The sequence below is a fragment of the Euprymna scolopes genome, chromosome 3 (genome assembly GCF_053919585.1).
Source record: "Euprymna scolopes isolate OS-2025 chromosome 3, ASM5391958v1, whole genome shotgun sequence".
Lineage (NCBI taxonomy): Eukaryota > Metazoa > Mollusca > Cephalopoda > Sepiida > Sepiolidae > Euprymna > Euprymna scolopes.
In genome coordinates this window covers 14,519,714-14,537,213 of record NC_136484.1, presented here as the reverse complement: position 1 = coordinate 14,537,213, position 17,500 = coordinate 14,519,714, and the positions used below count along the sequence as shown (strand labels likewise).

The window sequence follows — 17,500 nt, the reverse complement described above, 5'->3', positions numbered from 1 at the left end:
ATATATATATATATATATATATATGTAAGATTGTTGAATTTTTATTTATTTTTTAATAATTTTTTTTTTCACTGCCTGAGCGTTTTTATTATGAGAAAGGAGTTATTTGCCCTTTGTTTTAGATTTTTCTTCGCCCACATATAAATATTATTTTTTTTTAAATTTTATTTAAATATTATTTATTAATTATTAATTAATAATTAATACGTGTATAAAAGTAAGTCATCTTATATATATATATATGTGTGTATTTACATAGTAGAACTTCGGGATACGGCATTAAATATTAGTTACATAATACAGTACCTATTTACTATGCCTCCCCACGGGAGAGAGTTAGACACCAGGGTCGTTTTTTAACGTGGAGAAAAGGTACAAAAATAAAAATTGTCTCAGTCGTGAAGGATTTCTCCTCCACCGAAAGAGAACAAGAAATGGAAGTGCAGCATCTGAAGAACAGATGGTATTTATTTGCTCCCCCACTGAGCAAATTAGGCACAAGGCCGTTTTTAATGTGAGGTAAAAACCAGCTCCCCTAAAAGGGGTCACTCTGGTTACCAAAAATAATAATTGTCCCAGTATAGAGGGTTTCCCCTCCATTGACTGGTACAAATTATCTGAAGTGCAGTATCTGCCGGAACAGATACTACACTTTGATCTTGACCAAAAGGCCATAATCAAATAACGTAACGGAACCTGAAAAAAACGTATCTTAGGGCCAAAGTATGCCGGGGTTCTACTATATATATATATATATATATATATATATATATATATAAGCCTAGAGGGAGATCGTAAAAAGACTTATCCCGTATAAAACAGAAAGGAACTACACATTTTTATATCTAACTGCATATCCTGCACTCTATAATGAATAATATGCATTTACTATATATATATATATATATATATATATATATATATATATATATATATATATATATATATATATATATATATATATATATATATATATATAAATGACTTACTGACTAGATGGTTTTCTAACGAATGATAAAAACATTTTTTTTGTATAGTTTTAAAGGTTAAAAACTTCAAAGACTATATATATATATGACGTTATATTCCAAAATTCATGATGTTGACCATCTTATAATTTATTCCTTTAATTCATTTAACTTATACAATTCTTGACAGTATAAGTAAACTCAATTAAAGGAATAAATTATAAGATGGTCAACATCTGAATTTTGGAATATAACTTTTTGTCATTTATTTTCTATATTGCTCTGTAATATTGCTCTGTAATTATATTGAGCTTCTTAAATAAGGATTCATATATAATAAGAAAAATATATTTCCTCAGAAATATATATATATATATATATATATATATGTGTATATATATATATATTCACGTCTGGTTGAATACTTTTTCCACACTTCTTGGATATCTTTTACATTTGCCGAGCAGTCTTTTAAACTTTAGCAGGCATATTATATAAAACGATGTCCAACAGTTGTTATTCGACCATATTCTTCTAAAGGGCTTTCTATTGGTGCACCCGCTTATCATCAGGACCGATTGCTGTTGTTTTGTTTTCTTTTCTTTGAGGCTTAGTGTATTTATAATTTTTTTTAATTGGCTATAAGATGGGTGCATGGACGGTGGAAGCGAAGTATTATTATTTTATTTTATTTTTTAAAATTTCGTTTTTCTTATTAAATAGTTGCACCGATAGAAAGCGTTTGAGGAAAATATGACGAACAACAACTTTTGGGTGTCATTATATATAATATGCCTACTGAAATTAAAAAGACCGCTCGGCAAATGGAAAAGATCGGAAAAAAGAATAACTCTGTCGTGTTCAATCAGATGTGCTTGACTAATGACTTGCTCCCAAAATACACACACACACACACACACACACACACACACACACACACACACACATATATATACACACATTTTTTCACTCTACTTTTATAATGACACATTTTCCTTATTACTTTTTTTGTATATTAATAGCTACGTTTTTCCTTTACTTTACAGTTTAAGACGTTTTATTTCTATCTTTTTTTTCTATTTTTATTTGATTTAAGCATTATTTTCTGGTAATATCCATATTAGTGTGAACTCGTGCGAAGCATCTTACTTTTCTGTCAATTTTTACGAAGATGTACTCTCTTAATATTCTTTCTAGTAACCCAACGTCAGTTCCCAATGATTATTCGTTATATTTTGTATTCTCCTGGCTATTTCGGATACTACACTTAATCGTTTCGTTCTCGATCAATGAGAAAGAAACTTGTGCATTTTAGCTATCTTTGGTTTTCATTAATAAATTGTTCATTGATAAGTTCGTGACAAGTGGTTGCCTTCACAAAGTTAACTCTGAAAATGTATATTATCATTTAGAAATATACTTTCTGATGTTTCAAGCTATTTCGAAATTTTAATTTATTATGAAACTTAGAAAAAAGATCCGTTTCGAAAATGTATTTGATTCAATAAATGCTCCGTTAATGCATTCGGTTTGTGTCACTATCATACTATACTTTTTATGATACTCCTAAAACTTTCGTAGAAGTTCCGTACATTTCGCGACTGTCTCCCCTTCGCACAAATCAAACTCTTCGAAAATGAAAACCAATGAAGTTAAAATGTATACAAGTGACGAGAAATTTTCAAGACTGAGGAAATTTATATTTTTGTCCTCATACAAAGTGCTCCTATTGGGGAGCTGGGTTTTCCCTACTTTAAAAACCGACTTTATGTCTAACAGCTCTCTTGGGGAGGCAAGTAAACAGATGCAGGTGAAAAACTGCCGACGTGGAAAATAATTCAAATAGATATTTAACAGTTCTGATGCTTAAAGTACGTTTTTTTATGACGATAACATGTACCAAGCAATATCATATCTCTTTTTAAACATAATTTTTCACATGAAACATGTAAAATATTATGTTGCTCTTATTCTGCGTGATTAATTTTGTTAGGTCTCTGTTCGCATCAGTCGCCTATACGCAGTAAAAAGTGCGGAAATTACGGTCTGGATTATGGATGACCCACTTAATGTTCGACCTAAATGATTATTTAGTACACAGTTCAGGTCATTAGATTTCCAACAGGCCTTCAATTGTAAAATTCTAATTTGGAACTTATAAAATGCTCAAAAAGGTGGTATCTCTCCCTCTCCCTGTCTCTCTCTCAGATATATATATATATATATATATATATATATATATATATATATATATATATATATAGCCTAATTGAATATTGAAATACTCATATCCGACGAAACTACATGAAAATTTGCAAGCTTTTTGAAGATTATAATACTATTCTATGCTTAAAATTTTATGACAATTAGTAAAAATGAGCCTATATTTTCAAACCAATAAAATATGCTCAAATTTTCCTGCACTTGTATTTATAATGTCCTGGAAAGCCAGCTTTAGCTTTGCTGCTTCGGGATGAATCTTGCTTAGATTTTTTGTCTTGTTATCTCCCCTTTGGCCTCTCCAGGCCACTAATATATATATATATATATATATATATATATATATATATATATATATATATATATATATATATATATATATATATATATATTAAATGTGTGTGTATATATATAGTATAATCTTTTTATTTATACGAACGTTATTAATTACGTATGTGTATACATGTTTTTGCTGTGATTTCTCTTGAAATGCAGCATCACATCGCTAATCTCTCTCTCTACCCCCCCTCTCTCTCTCCGATTGTTAAACAATAAGTCCAAATAATACAAACAAAAGTTGGCCCTGTCGGTGGGGCATTGGAATACGCCGACTGCACCCCTGTAGAGGGTAAAAGTCCCTCAATGGGGGCCCTGGATATGACCTTAAACTATATCCAGTGGTGAGGCCCCAGCTTGTAGGCTTTGGGGAGTGTGGAGCCACCCTTTAATTACCATTGCTCCCAGGTCCACTCTGACCCGGAGTAGTAGTACCTGTTAGGGCCTCAACTATGGGTTAAATAGAAACCGACGTGAAAACAACAAATATATTCCATCAAAAAATGTTTTCTTCAAAATCTTTGGATTCGGCATTAAATAACCCGAAAAGGGTTGATATGCCGTAAAACAAAAACAACCAACCAACTAACAAACAAAAGTATACAATACTACGGCTCTACTTGTAACTGAGCACTATTTTATAAACACAGGACTTTCATTCGATTAACGTCTTTGATACAACAGCGTTACAATTATTCATAAATATCGTACATTTGAATAGAGAATCGCTTTTTTCTTCAGCAAATCTCTATTTTATGAGAGACCATAAATAGTTTGAGTTTCAGAAAAAAAGAAGAAAAAAAACCTTAACAAAAAATGTTTTTTCGGCTATTTTTTGTGACAAAACTTCTAATTACCATTAGACCCGTGAGAACCTGCTTAAAATTTAAAAATCATTTCGTTTTTCTTCACGGATTCGGATGCGTATATGCCCCCCCCCCTACACAAACATACATATATATGAATAGTTATATTCATATCGTATTGATAATTTATATTGTGGAGCAACCGGTTCTCAGCCTGAAATAAGAAAATATGTATAAATAAATTGAACAAATACACGCTAAAAAAAATAATAATAAATAATAAAAAAAATAACCAAACAGTTATTGTCATAGATGTTTTGTTTTGGTAAAATATATTCGCAAAAAGGTGTGATATGCCGTAAACACAGAAACACCCACAAAACAGAAGAATAAAAAATGTTGAAACATTTACTATATTGATTAAATGTAAGTATATCCAAAACAAAACGTTTCTATTTTAATTGAATTGTCTTCAAAGAAAACTATTCTATAGCAATTTAAACTTCTTTGTCGAAAACAAAGGTGAATATGGACGCGGCCTATATTCCGAAACGCTATTAACAACAGCATTTGATTAAAAATTACAGAAAAAAATTTTTTTTTTAACACAACGAAGTAGTTAAGTACAAATTGTATATCTAAAGTTTCCATCATTTTAATGCTTTCACAAAAGATTTTGAAGATACCACCATAACAACACTATTGCCATAAAGGTATTTAAATTTTATCAAATGCAGTACAAACATTATTGTGGGTTCCGTGTTTGCTCTTCACATTATCAAAAATAAATACTTTTACTTTATTTGTATTAATCAAAATTATAGGAATTAGCAACGTTGGGCCGGTTCAGTACCAAAATGGGTGACCATTTGTGAATTTCAGGTGATATATATATATATATATATATATATATATATATACACCTATATACATATATGTGTGTGAGCGTATATATATAAATATATATATATATACATATATGTGTGTGAGCGTATATATATATATATATATATATATATATATATATATATATATATATATATATACACGCACACACACACGCGCACATTGTTTCCCGTCGTCTATCTGTGCCCCATGCCACTGGACAAAAAGTAGTGCTGATTGAGGATAGGTGTGGTTCATGCTTGCGCAACCCTTGCCTTAGAATTTCGAGTGCAGCTACCTTTACAGGCGATATCAATTGCTCATGAGACTGAACGTAAGGGATCGGTAGGAATAAGTACAAAAAAAAAATGTAATCGTTAATAAGAGGCCTGAATATGAGCGCATAGGGGTTCTCGCCATTCCTCAGGAATCTTTCGATGTATCTCCGTGGGGGGGGGATACTACACATTTACCGCCATTTATTTAAGTTAATCTCATTCTCCTTAAAGCTCCATACATACAGCCTTTAGCAACACTAGAGAAATTAAATTTATACAATTAAATTATTACTTTATTATTATTTAATAAAAAAAAAAAAACAATAATAAAGATAGAATGGCGTTTCAAGGTTTGGACAAAATGAGATAGGATACTTTTTCAATTCCGGGCAACACCGATTCTTCCTCTTAGGCCATTGTAATACGCTAAGACCCTTTTTTATAAACAATTCTCAATACTTCTAACCGTTCTAATGCATTTTAAGGAATTCCCTTGTGTAGTCGGTTTTAAATTATATTATGATGCAATCTGACGCCGATTGTATGCATGACCTTCTCCAAAAATAAAGCAAGCCTCGTAATTATATACTTGCAATCGTAAAAATACTATTCCTTAAAATAAAAAGGAAATAAATATCATTTATACCACCAAGAAAGGAATTAAATCTAGCTATGTACCACAGCAATAACTTACCCCCTCTCGTTCTCTATGTATGTAGGTGAACACGTGCGTACGAGTGTACGTATGTGTGTATAACTGTATTTATCCATACAAAATAATAATTAAAATATATACATATATATGAAATAATTTGAAAGTGGCAAACACATTACGTGTTTGTAACTTTAGCACTAAAAATTGAACTCCTTTGGTCATGTGACTACTCACTGGTGACATCATGAAGCGATCAACCAATCAACGCTCACCGTTGTACTATCGAGAACGACTATATAATTCTTCGTCTAGTTTCCTGTTGTGTTTTTATTCTGCCCGTTATAATGTGCTTGACGCTCGACAAAAATAGTCGATAAATTTTTACTTGGACCCTAAAATGTAAAAAGAATTTTTATAAACGTTGAATTCTTTAATATTTGGACTTGTCATTTACCCCTGAAAAAACGTTTGTATGCAAAAGGAAGGAATACAAAGGAAGAGAGGGACTTTTATTTGGCATCCACACGTTATTTGCTTTTTATTTTATTTTTTTTTTGCTGTCGGCGGAGACTTGTTGCACGTGTAAGCAATTAAAAAAAAAAACTGCTTAAAAAAACAAACCAAAAAAACAAAACAACAACAATAACAACAAAAACAAATACGTTCACAGTAGGGACGCTTTCGTTTTATATCAACAGGTGTTTGTTGCAGTTGGCGATTCCTTGTGTTCAAAAGTTCACGTTGCAAACATTTGGTTGTTTCTATTACTATTTATACTAAAACTACAACTTATACTGGGGGCTAAGTAACAAACATACAAGTCACACACACACACACACACACACACACACACACACACATCTTGAATGTTTTACCAAAAAATTAAAAAATAAAAAAATATAATAACATACAGTTTTTAATGGCATTTTATATATTTTAAGGTTCCAAGTTCCAAATATATAAAATTCTGAGCAGTGACGCGTCGCGCAGAGAACTATTCCAGGGCAAGGACCCCTGTTAAGAAAACGGCCAAAATATAGTAACGGTGGTTCTGGTTCATAGTCCTATAATACCTTTCTCTGAAAGGGGCATTTTTAGAAAAGGAGCAAAAGGGGTAGGTGTTTGAGCACCACTAGCACCCCTCTCTTCACTTTCCTGTTTCTGTGTAACCAAAAAAAAGAAAAAAGTTCAGATTTTTTTTTTTAAGAATGCAGTAAGCAAACGGAACGGGTGTATATTAATATCCTTGTTAAGGTTGTTAGCACATTCTACCCTGGTGTCGTATACGCTTATTTTCTTTCCCTTTTCATCTATTCATATATGTATGAATTCACACAGATATGTAAAAAGAAAAAAAAAATACGCAGAAAAATGAAAAACATATTTTTAATTTAAACATGACAGAAACCTAATGCTATATAAACTCTAATTTTCTCTTAACCGTGGTTGTTTTTGTTAGTATTTTGTTTAGTTTGTTATTGTTCGATTTTTACTTACCACACACACACACACACACACACAAACAAAAAAAACAAAAAACAAAAAAACAAAAAGAGAAGCATTGAAAATGACGAAATATATGTACGCAAGTAAATTAAAAAATATATAGACTTAATATAATGATATTGGAGTTTAAACAATTAAAACAGATATAAAGTTAAGGGATACCATTTATATTTAATTTGAAATATTTTCTTAAAAGTATATATATATTTATATATATATATATACTCAAAAACAAATATGATGATGAAATGTTCGGCATTAAGTTCTTCCCTTGAAATTTCCAAGCCTAAAAATGGCTTACAACAACAACAACAACAACCAGCTCCGCAACAACAACAACATCAAAAGCAGCTGAGTTCACCAGAATCAGCCGGGCAGACTCCAACCATAACATCTTCGCCGCCATCTTCGATATCGTCCGCCTCCCCCGACAATAGCAACGCCCCTTCCGCCAAAATAGCGCCGCCTACTGAAACGAGTGCTTGCACGTCAGCCGTCATAACATACAATACTTCGCCGTCGACTGGAAACAGTTTCATTTCTCCTATCAGCAGGGCCAGTGGTTTCTCGACTCATAATAATATTAACAACAGCGGTACTATTTCTACTACTACTACTACTACCACTAGTAATAATAGTGGTATACACAGCGGTGGCCTTGTCAGTAGTAGTAGTAGTAGTAGTAGTAGTAGTGGCAGTATTAGCAGCAGTGTTGTTGGTTTGAATTTTGGCCATAACATCGTGCGAACGGAGAACGGGCATTTAGGCCCAACATCAGGCCCGCATTTTGTCGGGTACCCCCAACAACAACAACAACAACAACAACAGTCGCCATACCGGCAACAACCCCAGCATCACTCCCAACAGAGATATAACCTAACCAGTAGTCCCCCCATATTGACAAACTTGAGTTTAGTTGGGGCTTCGTCTTTGCCCTCGGCACAAGCGACAACCATTGACAACCAGCAACACCACCAAACTTCACAGTTACCCATGTCGCTCTCACAAACGAGAGTGATGCACGCATCGCAACCCCCGCCGCCCCCGCAACTGCATCTTTCTCAACCACCCCCGCAATCGCAACAACACCATCATCATCATCATCATCACCAACAACAACAACGCTCTCTCCAACTAAACAACACAAACACAACACCCCCGCATCACCCATCCCATCATCACCAACCTCCCCCACAGCCTCACCACTCATCCGAGTGGATGATGCAAGGACTCGTCTCAACCTCGGGATCCCATCAGATGACAAACAACTCGGAACGTACCTGGATGGCTTCAGCGGAGTTTACTAGCGCCCCAGGCCCGGTGTCGGTCGGCTCAGCCAACGGTTCGCAGGGAGGGGCCGTGTCGTCGAGCTCTGCCGGTAGTAGTACGAATAAACCCTACTCAGTACCCACGGGTACCCGAGGTCGTCGCGCCGAACATTCGCACACTCCACGACCCATGAATGCCTTTATGGTGTGGGCCAAGAAAGAACGGAAGAAACTTGCTGACGAAAACCCTGATGTACACAATGCGGATTTGAGTAAAATGCTAGGTAAGTCATGAATACAGAATTCAACAAGAATGGCATGGGGTGTTGACACGATAAATGCTACAAATTAATTCGTATAAGTTTCTCTAACTTTTTATAACTTAAAAAAAATATACTTAACAAAACTTAATTAAATGTCCTGTGTGAAATTAAAATGTACGACTATATAAATATATGTATCCGATAGTTATCAACTGTCCTACACCGTGTTTTGTGTGTGTGTGTGTGTGTGCGTATGTGTGTGTGTGTGTGTGTGTGTGTGTGTGTGCGCGCGCGCTTGGTACCATATTGTTAAAATGTGGGCGATTCACGCCTTTCTAAAGGCAGAGTTATTGACGAAATATTATTCCGTCTCGTTTGGATTCTTTGGACTACAATATTCATGTTCCATGTTTATTCGCAAAACGTGTCGGCCGATATTGCTTTCGACTTTCTCAGGTGCATCCCGTCGAACTCTGGAATCTATAGGAAAGTTCGAGCGAAACATTTTGCCGAGTTCGTCATAAAGATTCCCAACTACGACAAGACGCACTTATAAAACAGGCCGGAGGTTACATCGGCCGAAACATCCAATATGTGAACAATAGTCTGAATAACACAAAACAAAGAACAAACAATCAATAATCCAAATTATGAACCATCATCTAAAAATTCCCTAATATTATCCGAGTACTCATGCACTTATTGATCCGTGCTTAAATAATAACGTTATTATTTAAAAAGCCATTCTTAACATGCGGAGGGGAGGGTGTTTTGTACATATTCTGTACTTTAAACTTACAATTGAATAAAAAACATATCGTAAAACTTTAATTAAACTTGGAAATATGATTTAAAAAATAGCGCGGATCAGTAAGTGCATTATTATCCGTCTTTTCAGCATTTTCTCTAATTAGAGAAGGGACAGACAGTGAAAGTGATAAATAATTTGTGTTGTTTAAACAAAATTAAGAAAAAAATCACTCAAAATCAGAATCACGATATTTTAATTAAATGGTTTCGTTCTAAACATTTGGTTTCTGAAAATTAGGACTATTGTGAGTTCGAGAAAGCAAGTTGATTCAGCGATTGCAAGAGATTAAATGATTTTCTGGAAAAACAATTGTCCACTGAAGGACTAGAAAAGAAAAATGTATATAGTTTTTAAGTTTAAAAGAATATATATATATATATATATATATATGTGTGTGTGTGTGTGTGTGTTATCTGTTTTTGTTTTTGCGATACGTTTTGAATGAATGCAATTATTTACGAAAGTGAATTTTTATCTTAATGCGAGTTGGGAATAATTTTCCCTCTAACCAATTTGGTACCCCCACATGGGGAGCGGTATATATATATATATATATATATATATATATATATATATATATATACCGCTCCTCATGTGGGGGTACCAAATTAGTTAAAGGGAAAATTATTCCCAACTCGCATTTAGGTAAAAATGCACTTTCGTAAATAATTGCATTCATTCAAAACGTATCGCAAAAAAAACAAACAAATAACATCTAAATAAATCGCGATATATCCAAACAGTCGGCGGAATCGACCAGCGGATAAAGGGGTCAGGCTCATTACCGTGGGGTCCCGATTTCGAATCTCGCTAGAGTAAGCCACTCTGATGAGTCGTAGACGACGAAACACGTGTCAGTGGATAATTATATTTTAAAAATAGTGTAATATATCTCAAGAAATATTTATTTCACCTGCATTGTATTTTTGATCAGTCAGTATCTTAGACGTTTTTCGTTGAATAGCGGAAATTCGGGAAACAACTCATCAGTAACAGATATGTTCCTTGAAAAAAAAAACCAAACAAACAAACAGTTAGAGAACTTTTCCCCTTACACACACACACATACCTACACAATCTTTATTTCTTTATTCGTGTGTGTGTGTGTGTGTGTGTGTGTGTGTGTGCGCGTGATCTATATATCTATAAAAGTGAACGTATCTCTGCGTTTGTGTCTGTGTACATTTTCCTATGCAATAACTCTGTCAATTTTCAGTCTACAGACTCGAAATTTGAGATGCAGGTTACTGAGATTTGGGAAAATCTTTGTAATCCGTTTTCGGCCATAAATTTGGCTGTTAAAGGGTTAGTTAAACGATTTGACCTTTAAGAACTCTACCAAACTCCTCCGTCAATTTTGGGTCTAAACATTTGAAATTTTAGATAGGTTCCCTGGACATGAATCTAACTTAATAACTTGATTTAACCCCCAAAACAATAAATGTTAAGGGGTCATAATAGGGTCACAGTTTAAAGTATTGACCGTTTCTTTTTTTTTTTTTTTTTTTTTTTTTTTTACTCAACATACATCTCCAAACACCCGGGCAACGCCGGGCTGAAATACTAGTAAAGAAATAAAGAAAACAGTTGGAGAACATTTTTCTCCCCGCCCCCCACACGCGTGTGTGTGTGTGCGTGTCTGAAAGGAAAATTTCTCCAACTTTTCTTTCTTTATTTTGCTACTTTTAAATTTCATTTGCTTTGACATTTTATTTTCTCTTTATCTTCTTAATATTTAGTCACCCCATACGAAAATATACATAAACGTATGTTGTACTGTCGTCAGTTGCAACTCTATGAGGCTAGATCCTAGCCGAAACATATAGGCATATATGTTGTCAAAATGTTTGTGCATAAAGGCACACATGTACACACACGCATACGTATATACTAATAAGTTATGAAAATATATATGACTAGTTTCCGTGTTTCACCATCGTATGAATTCGTCAGACTAAAATGCTCTACTTTGTATTAAACACTGTTGTATTAAATGCTGAAATTGATAATAAACTATTACTTTACCGAATAACTTTCGGTAATGGATCATAACTTTTACTGAATTTCCATTACTATCGATTACTATATTGTGCAATTTCTACTGTACACTCGTTAAGCTTTATCCTCGAGTGGCCTCTTCGCCTTGATAAGTGGTGATGCCTATGTAAAAAAAAATATCGCAGATACATGAAATTATATACCTTATTACTAATATTGTTTCATTTATCTAAATTTTTTTAAATTTTATGTCAGTAACACGGCTTTAATATATGTTTTTTTGTAATATTTTCATAGTTGTGATTCTATATGCGGCAACACCAGACCCATGATTAACTGTGGTCCTCTCTTAAAGAAAATATCCGATATGTAGAAATGACAGCGCATTGACGTACGGTGCACATGCTTGATGGTTACACTAGAAAATGTTGTTCAGTCTTTTGTTTTAAAGGCCATAGAAACGGACTTATCTTAATATATAGAAATAACTCGAAATCATGCCGCCGAATTTCTAAGTATTCTGTATAATATATGTGTGTGTGTGGGGGGTGGGTGCGTATGTAAGGATGTTCTATCTCACAATATTATTTCGATACTTTCTGCAAGAAAAATAAAAGCATTTGTTTATAAAGCATCAGTTCATACCTGTTGCTCTCTGTTCCGTAGATTCACGGGTGAGGAGAACATGCTCCGAATAATGATGGGGCAATTCCAATGTTTTTTCCCGATTTCGATACAATTACAAAATCAGTACTAAATTTCCAATTCCGATTACCTATTCCGATTCTTTATGAATATCTAAAAATTTGATAATAAAATGGTTATTTTGTCTCGATTGCCCTAGAAAAAGACCGTCTAAAATGTACATATATTTTCTCAAACGTAAAAAGGAGGAAGTTTAAATCAATATAATAAATATTTACTATTTTATCATTACTACCAGCAGTGGAAGATTAAACAAAAATCAAATATAAAAAAAAAATTAAAAGAATCGTTTTTGGCATCGGAAATACACCCAAAAGTTCGAACTTTTCCAATTCTCGATTCCCATTACTCGTCCCAACACTAGCTCAGTGTACCAACATTGTCATGGACCCTTAACAATATTCACTTAAATTAATAACTTTTCCACAAGTGTTATCTAGACAAAATCAGGCCACAGCGAACATTTATGTCACATTGCAAATTTCTATATCAATAAAATTATGTGGTCATTCCTCTGTTCATCCCTTGTACATGACATATACAGTAATATTTTCTTTATTAATCGATTAAATCTGTGATATGCATTTCGGTTTCTTCTGTGGAAATAAACATGAATGAACTTATGTAGAAAACGGAACATGCTGAAAAAATAAAGTTATTATTTAGAAACCAACTCTTAACATAGGGAAGCGTTTTCTATACCTTCAACTAAGAATTTAATAAGATACCGTAAATCTTGAATTCACCTTAAATATCTCACGAAAAAAATAGTATGGTTCGTATTCTGTAAACGTAATAAAGTATGAATGGGTTTGTGAGTTTTCGAAATTTTAACGGAATGTAGAAAGTATTTCAACAATCTTTTATTACACAGAATGCGAACATTTTTTTTCTTTCTTTATCAACATTATTTTACGCGGAAATTCTTTTAACGTAGTTTCTTGAAGAAATTTATAGTTTTATATCAAATATTATGAAGGATAACAAACAAAACTTCAGCATGAAACCTAATATATTTACGTATACACCAATGTGGAAGTCTTTTCTTCTTCTTTTTTTTACTCACCTTCACAGTAAACAAGGAATATCGAAACTCGAACAAATTGGGACCATGCCTAAGATTAACAAGATGTTGATTTACGTTACATTTAAACTTTTGCATATCAGTAATGTTTGTGCAGCCGGTAGCAGGAAGGGAACCCCAAAGTCTAGCTGTTCGAAGAAAGAAACTATTAGAGTAAAAATATTTCTGCCATTTAGTGACTCAAAAGTGAAGGGGTGTGATTTTGTTTCTAAGCGGGTTTGTCGGGGATATATACGTCGGGGGAGCACAAGTGTAATCAGTTCATAAGAGCACATTCCATTAAAATAATTTGTAAAAAAATGGCACACTGATGCAACATTACAGCGATGGGACAGGGTTTGCAAGAGAGAGAGGTTTGTGGTAGATGCACCAACCAAGATGTGGCAACAATACTCCATGCATGAGCGAATAGGTGCCTTGTAGAGTTATAGGATTCTCTCAGATGTGAGTAGGTTTTGTCTTATTTCCTTTCCCATCTGCCTTGTTCAAGCGGAATTTCTATAAACGTATTTTCTTTTATAATAACTTCCCACCCGTGGAACACCATTACCACTAGACTGTTTTCATCTAGACTACAGCGCGATTGTTCTCAAATATATTATTAACACATACTTTTCATAAACTATCCACATAAGTCATCAAGCTGTGTTCATCATTTTCAATCGTTTAATAATATTCTTCATTCTTATACCGACACTCCATTTATCTCGATAACCATTATCCTCGCGCGGCTTTTGGACATGAAAAATGCCGACATGTTAGATAAAATATATTAAACATGTGGAAAGCTATTACTTTTCTGGCTTTTTGTGATGATGATTGGTTATTCTTATAATTTGGATTCTTCGGATTATTGTTCTAATTTTGAGTGTTATTTTCACAACGTTTCTGTTGATTTAAGATCCAAGCTTCTTCAGTTATATCTTATTGAACTTGGGGACCCATGACGCAGTGGTTAGAGGTCTTGTAAAAATCAATTCTAAAGTGATATTATGCTGAAGGTTGAAGGTTCAGTGTGGGCTGCAGAAAAATACAAATGCTAATTACTTAGGACCTATACACAGTCATGGCTGACGGAACGAGAGCATGCTACCCCCGTGAGGGGTTCTGTTTGAAATTTCGTGCAGATTCCTGAGTTTGACAGAAACATACCCGAGTTCGACAAGATACATCTGAAAAAGGTCGGAGATTACGTTCAAACGTGAAAATGATACTCCGTATGAGAGCAACAGTCCGAAGAATCCGAATAATATGATTTTGAAATCTATTTACCGCCAATAATTTTCTAAATAGAAACGAAATAAAATTACCATGACTAGATTATAGCAATTTTGTTCAGTTAATAATTGACCAGTTTTATGAAAGTCAGTAAAACAAAGCGAGATAAAAAACAAAAAAACAAAAACACTTGGTATACAATAATTTTTACCAAAGCCGAGCATAGTTAATTTTCTACCTACTAGATAAGTTTTCCATGTTTTAACTTATTTTTAAGCGTTTATTTACTTCGAAGCAAAAGTACAGTGGCATCCGTTGAGTTTCATGTACGTACGATTAGTGACATTTATTGGATGGGGTTTTATCAGTATTTTTGTCTTATTTTTGAGTAGTTAATGAGGCTCTATCACAAAACTGCATTTTTTTCGTTAATATCTCGCCATACTTTGGTAACATTTATTTCTTGCATATTTATTTTTTTTGTTTTCTTGGCTATTGGAAAAAAATGTCCTAATAAATTAATGACTAAACGGTGCCGTAATAATTATAAATAAATTTATTTTAAATATATTTATTTAAATAATCATAAATTAATTCCAAAGGCAAAGTCAAATCTGACCCTCCCCCACATTTTTTAATACATCATATGAACTAATGTATATTATTTGTGACAAGAAGTTATATACATATAAAGAAGAAGAAATGGATCATATTCAGATATTGAATCGATCAAAATACAGATAAAATAAAACGATGGAAAAGAGAGAAAAAATTATATATCATAAATATACAATTGGGTAAAATAAGTCGATTAAAAGAATAAAAGCATAAAACCCGAAGCGCTTTTCGTCAGACAACTTTTCCAAGTATATATATTAAAAAGAAAGAAAAGAAAACTATTTTTGTAGACAAGAAATACTATAAGGTTGGTGCAAAAATAATTTTTTGTATATAAAAAAAATATTATTTTTGTACCAACCTTATTGTAAGCGAAACGGATAGGAACCGAAAAAAAAATTTAAACAGAATGTGTCCTCCAAAATAATTCCAACTGTAACCGAATGTTTCATTACTTGTACAAAGTAGGGAGGAAGGTTAAAACTGATTGAAAGCACCACGAGGACAGACACTTAGTGCACCCACTGCGCAAAAGAGAAAAACATTCCAAAGAGAATGCAGAACCACAGTCCTTTTTTATCTACTAAGTGTTGTCCAATAGCCGATTCCACAAACAAGGCACCCCCGGAAGTAGGCTAATTATCGCAGATGGAAAGAGGTACATGCTGGGCTATTCAAACTTGAAGATATTGTGTAGTCTTGCTTATATAGACGGCATCACACAGACATTGGAATTTGTAAACAATATTGCTTGACTGTAAGATAGGCAATACGTCCTTGCGAAAAGAGGGAAAGGCGCACTTTATAGAAGAAACACAATACGGAGGGATAGAGCACCAAAATTAGAAGCGACAAGAGAAGACGGTTATCCCCAATATGTTAGCCTCCAGGTCCAATCTAAAGTAACTTGACGTATACCGGAAGTCTAGATGGACCATATTTAGGCTGCTTATTTTATCTGTATTTTAGTCTATTTGACAACTGAATATGGTCTATTTCTTCATTATTTTAACTTCATCATCACACATACACAAGAAAATATATGTATATATATATATATATATATATATATATATATATATATATACATATATATATATATGATGGGCCCTCCCGTCCATTTCGGTGTATGAGTTTCCGCCACATTAATTAAGTTGCTTAGAAATTCACACAGATGATTGTTTTTAATAGTGCCGAAGTCTTTGTGTAGAACCAGCCACACTTTTTGATATTACTGCTAATCTCTGTCGGTGCAGATGACTGCCACGGGCAGAGTATATAGTAGACCTAAATACACGTCTTAACGAAGACTAGGGGATCATTTCTCCTAGTGAATTAGTGCCAAGTCATAGAAGTTTCCAGGTCGGTATATGGGGACGCATATATATGAAATGTTTGCGTCGATATTCGGCTTATTTTAAAACCCGCTCAATTGTAGGTACAGGTGTCCATTTGCGTTGCCGTTATCGTCATTATCTTGTCAAAGTTTTAAAGTTTGTTGAGAAAACATCTATCAATAAATGATTAAAGATTATGAAGTACACGGGCACTTCCCGCACTCGTCGAAAATTACAGAGCAAAATATTATTCTTCGCCACTATTCACACTCATATTCACATCCATATGAAATAATATCAAAGAAAACGTCTCCAGCTGAAAAGTTTTAGAACAGAAAAACCTAACAACCAATGTAGAGAAGTAACAGAAAACAGTGTAAACTTATTATTGGGATAGTAAATGTAAAAAAATATTTTGTTTCATTCATTTAGGATTGCGGTTAGCGGATCGAATTTTATATTTGCTTTCTGCTTTCATATAAATACTTGAAACCGTTTCGTCGTTTTATTTTCCAACTTTTGTGTAACGAGACGAATATATATA

At 33.5% G+C, this 17,500-nt stretch overlaps 2 protein-coding genes across 6 annotated transcripts in view; one reads left to right on the top strand and one right to left on the bottom strand.

Annotated features, from left to right (window-relative positions):
- LOC145253208 (uncharacterized) overlaps positions 1–17,500 on the bottom strand; it is a 186,412-nt gene that overhangs the window by 68,551 nt on the left and 100,361 nt on the right. The window contains exon 1 of one of the 5 annotated variants that reach the window (XM_080112917.1): positions 6,188–6,388. The exons of 2 other annotated variants lie outside the window; for them this stretch is intronic. Coding sequence is in view for 2 of the 3 variants with exons in the window: in XM_080112915.1 (XP_079969041.1) it covers positions 6,188–6,264 (77 nt within the window). In the remaining variant the exon portion in view is untranslated. Of the gene's footprint in view, positions 1–6,187; positions 6,389–17,500 lie in introns of those variants that run through there. 2 more of the 5 variants (XM_080112915.1, XM_080112916.1) reach the window with 2 other exon arrangements.
- LOC145253192 (uncharacterized) overlaps positions 6,410–17,500 on the top strand; it is a 129,218-nt gene continuing 118,127 nt past the window's right edge. Inside the window, exon 1 of the mRNA XM_080112914.1 lies at positions 6,410–9,206. Within this exon, the coding sequence (XP_079969040.1) occupies positions 7,892–9,206 (1,315 nt within the window). The 5' untranslated portion in view covers positions 6,410–7,891. The remainder of the gene's footprint in view (positions 9,207–17,500) is intronic.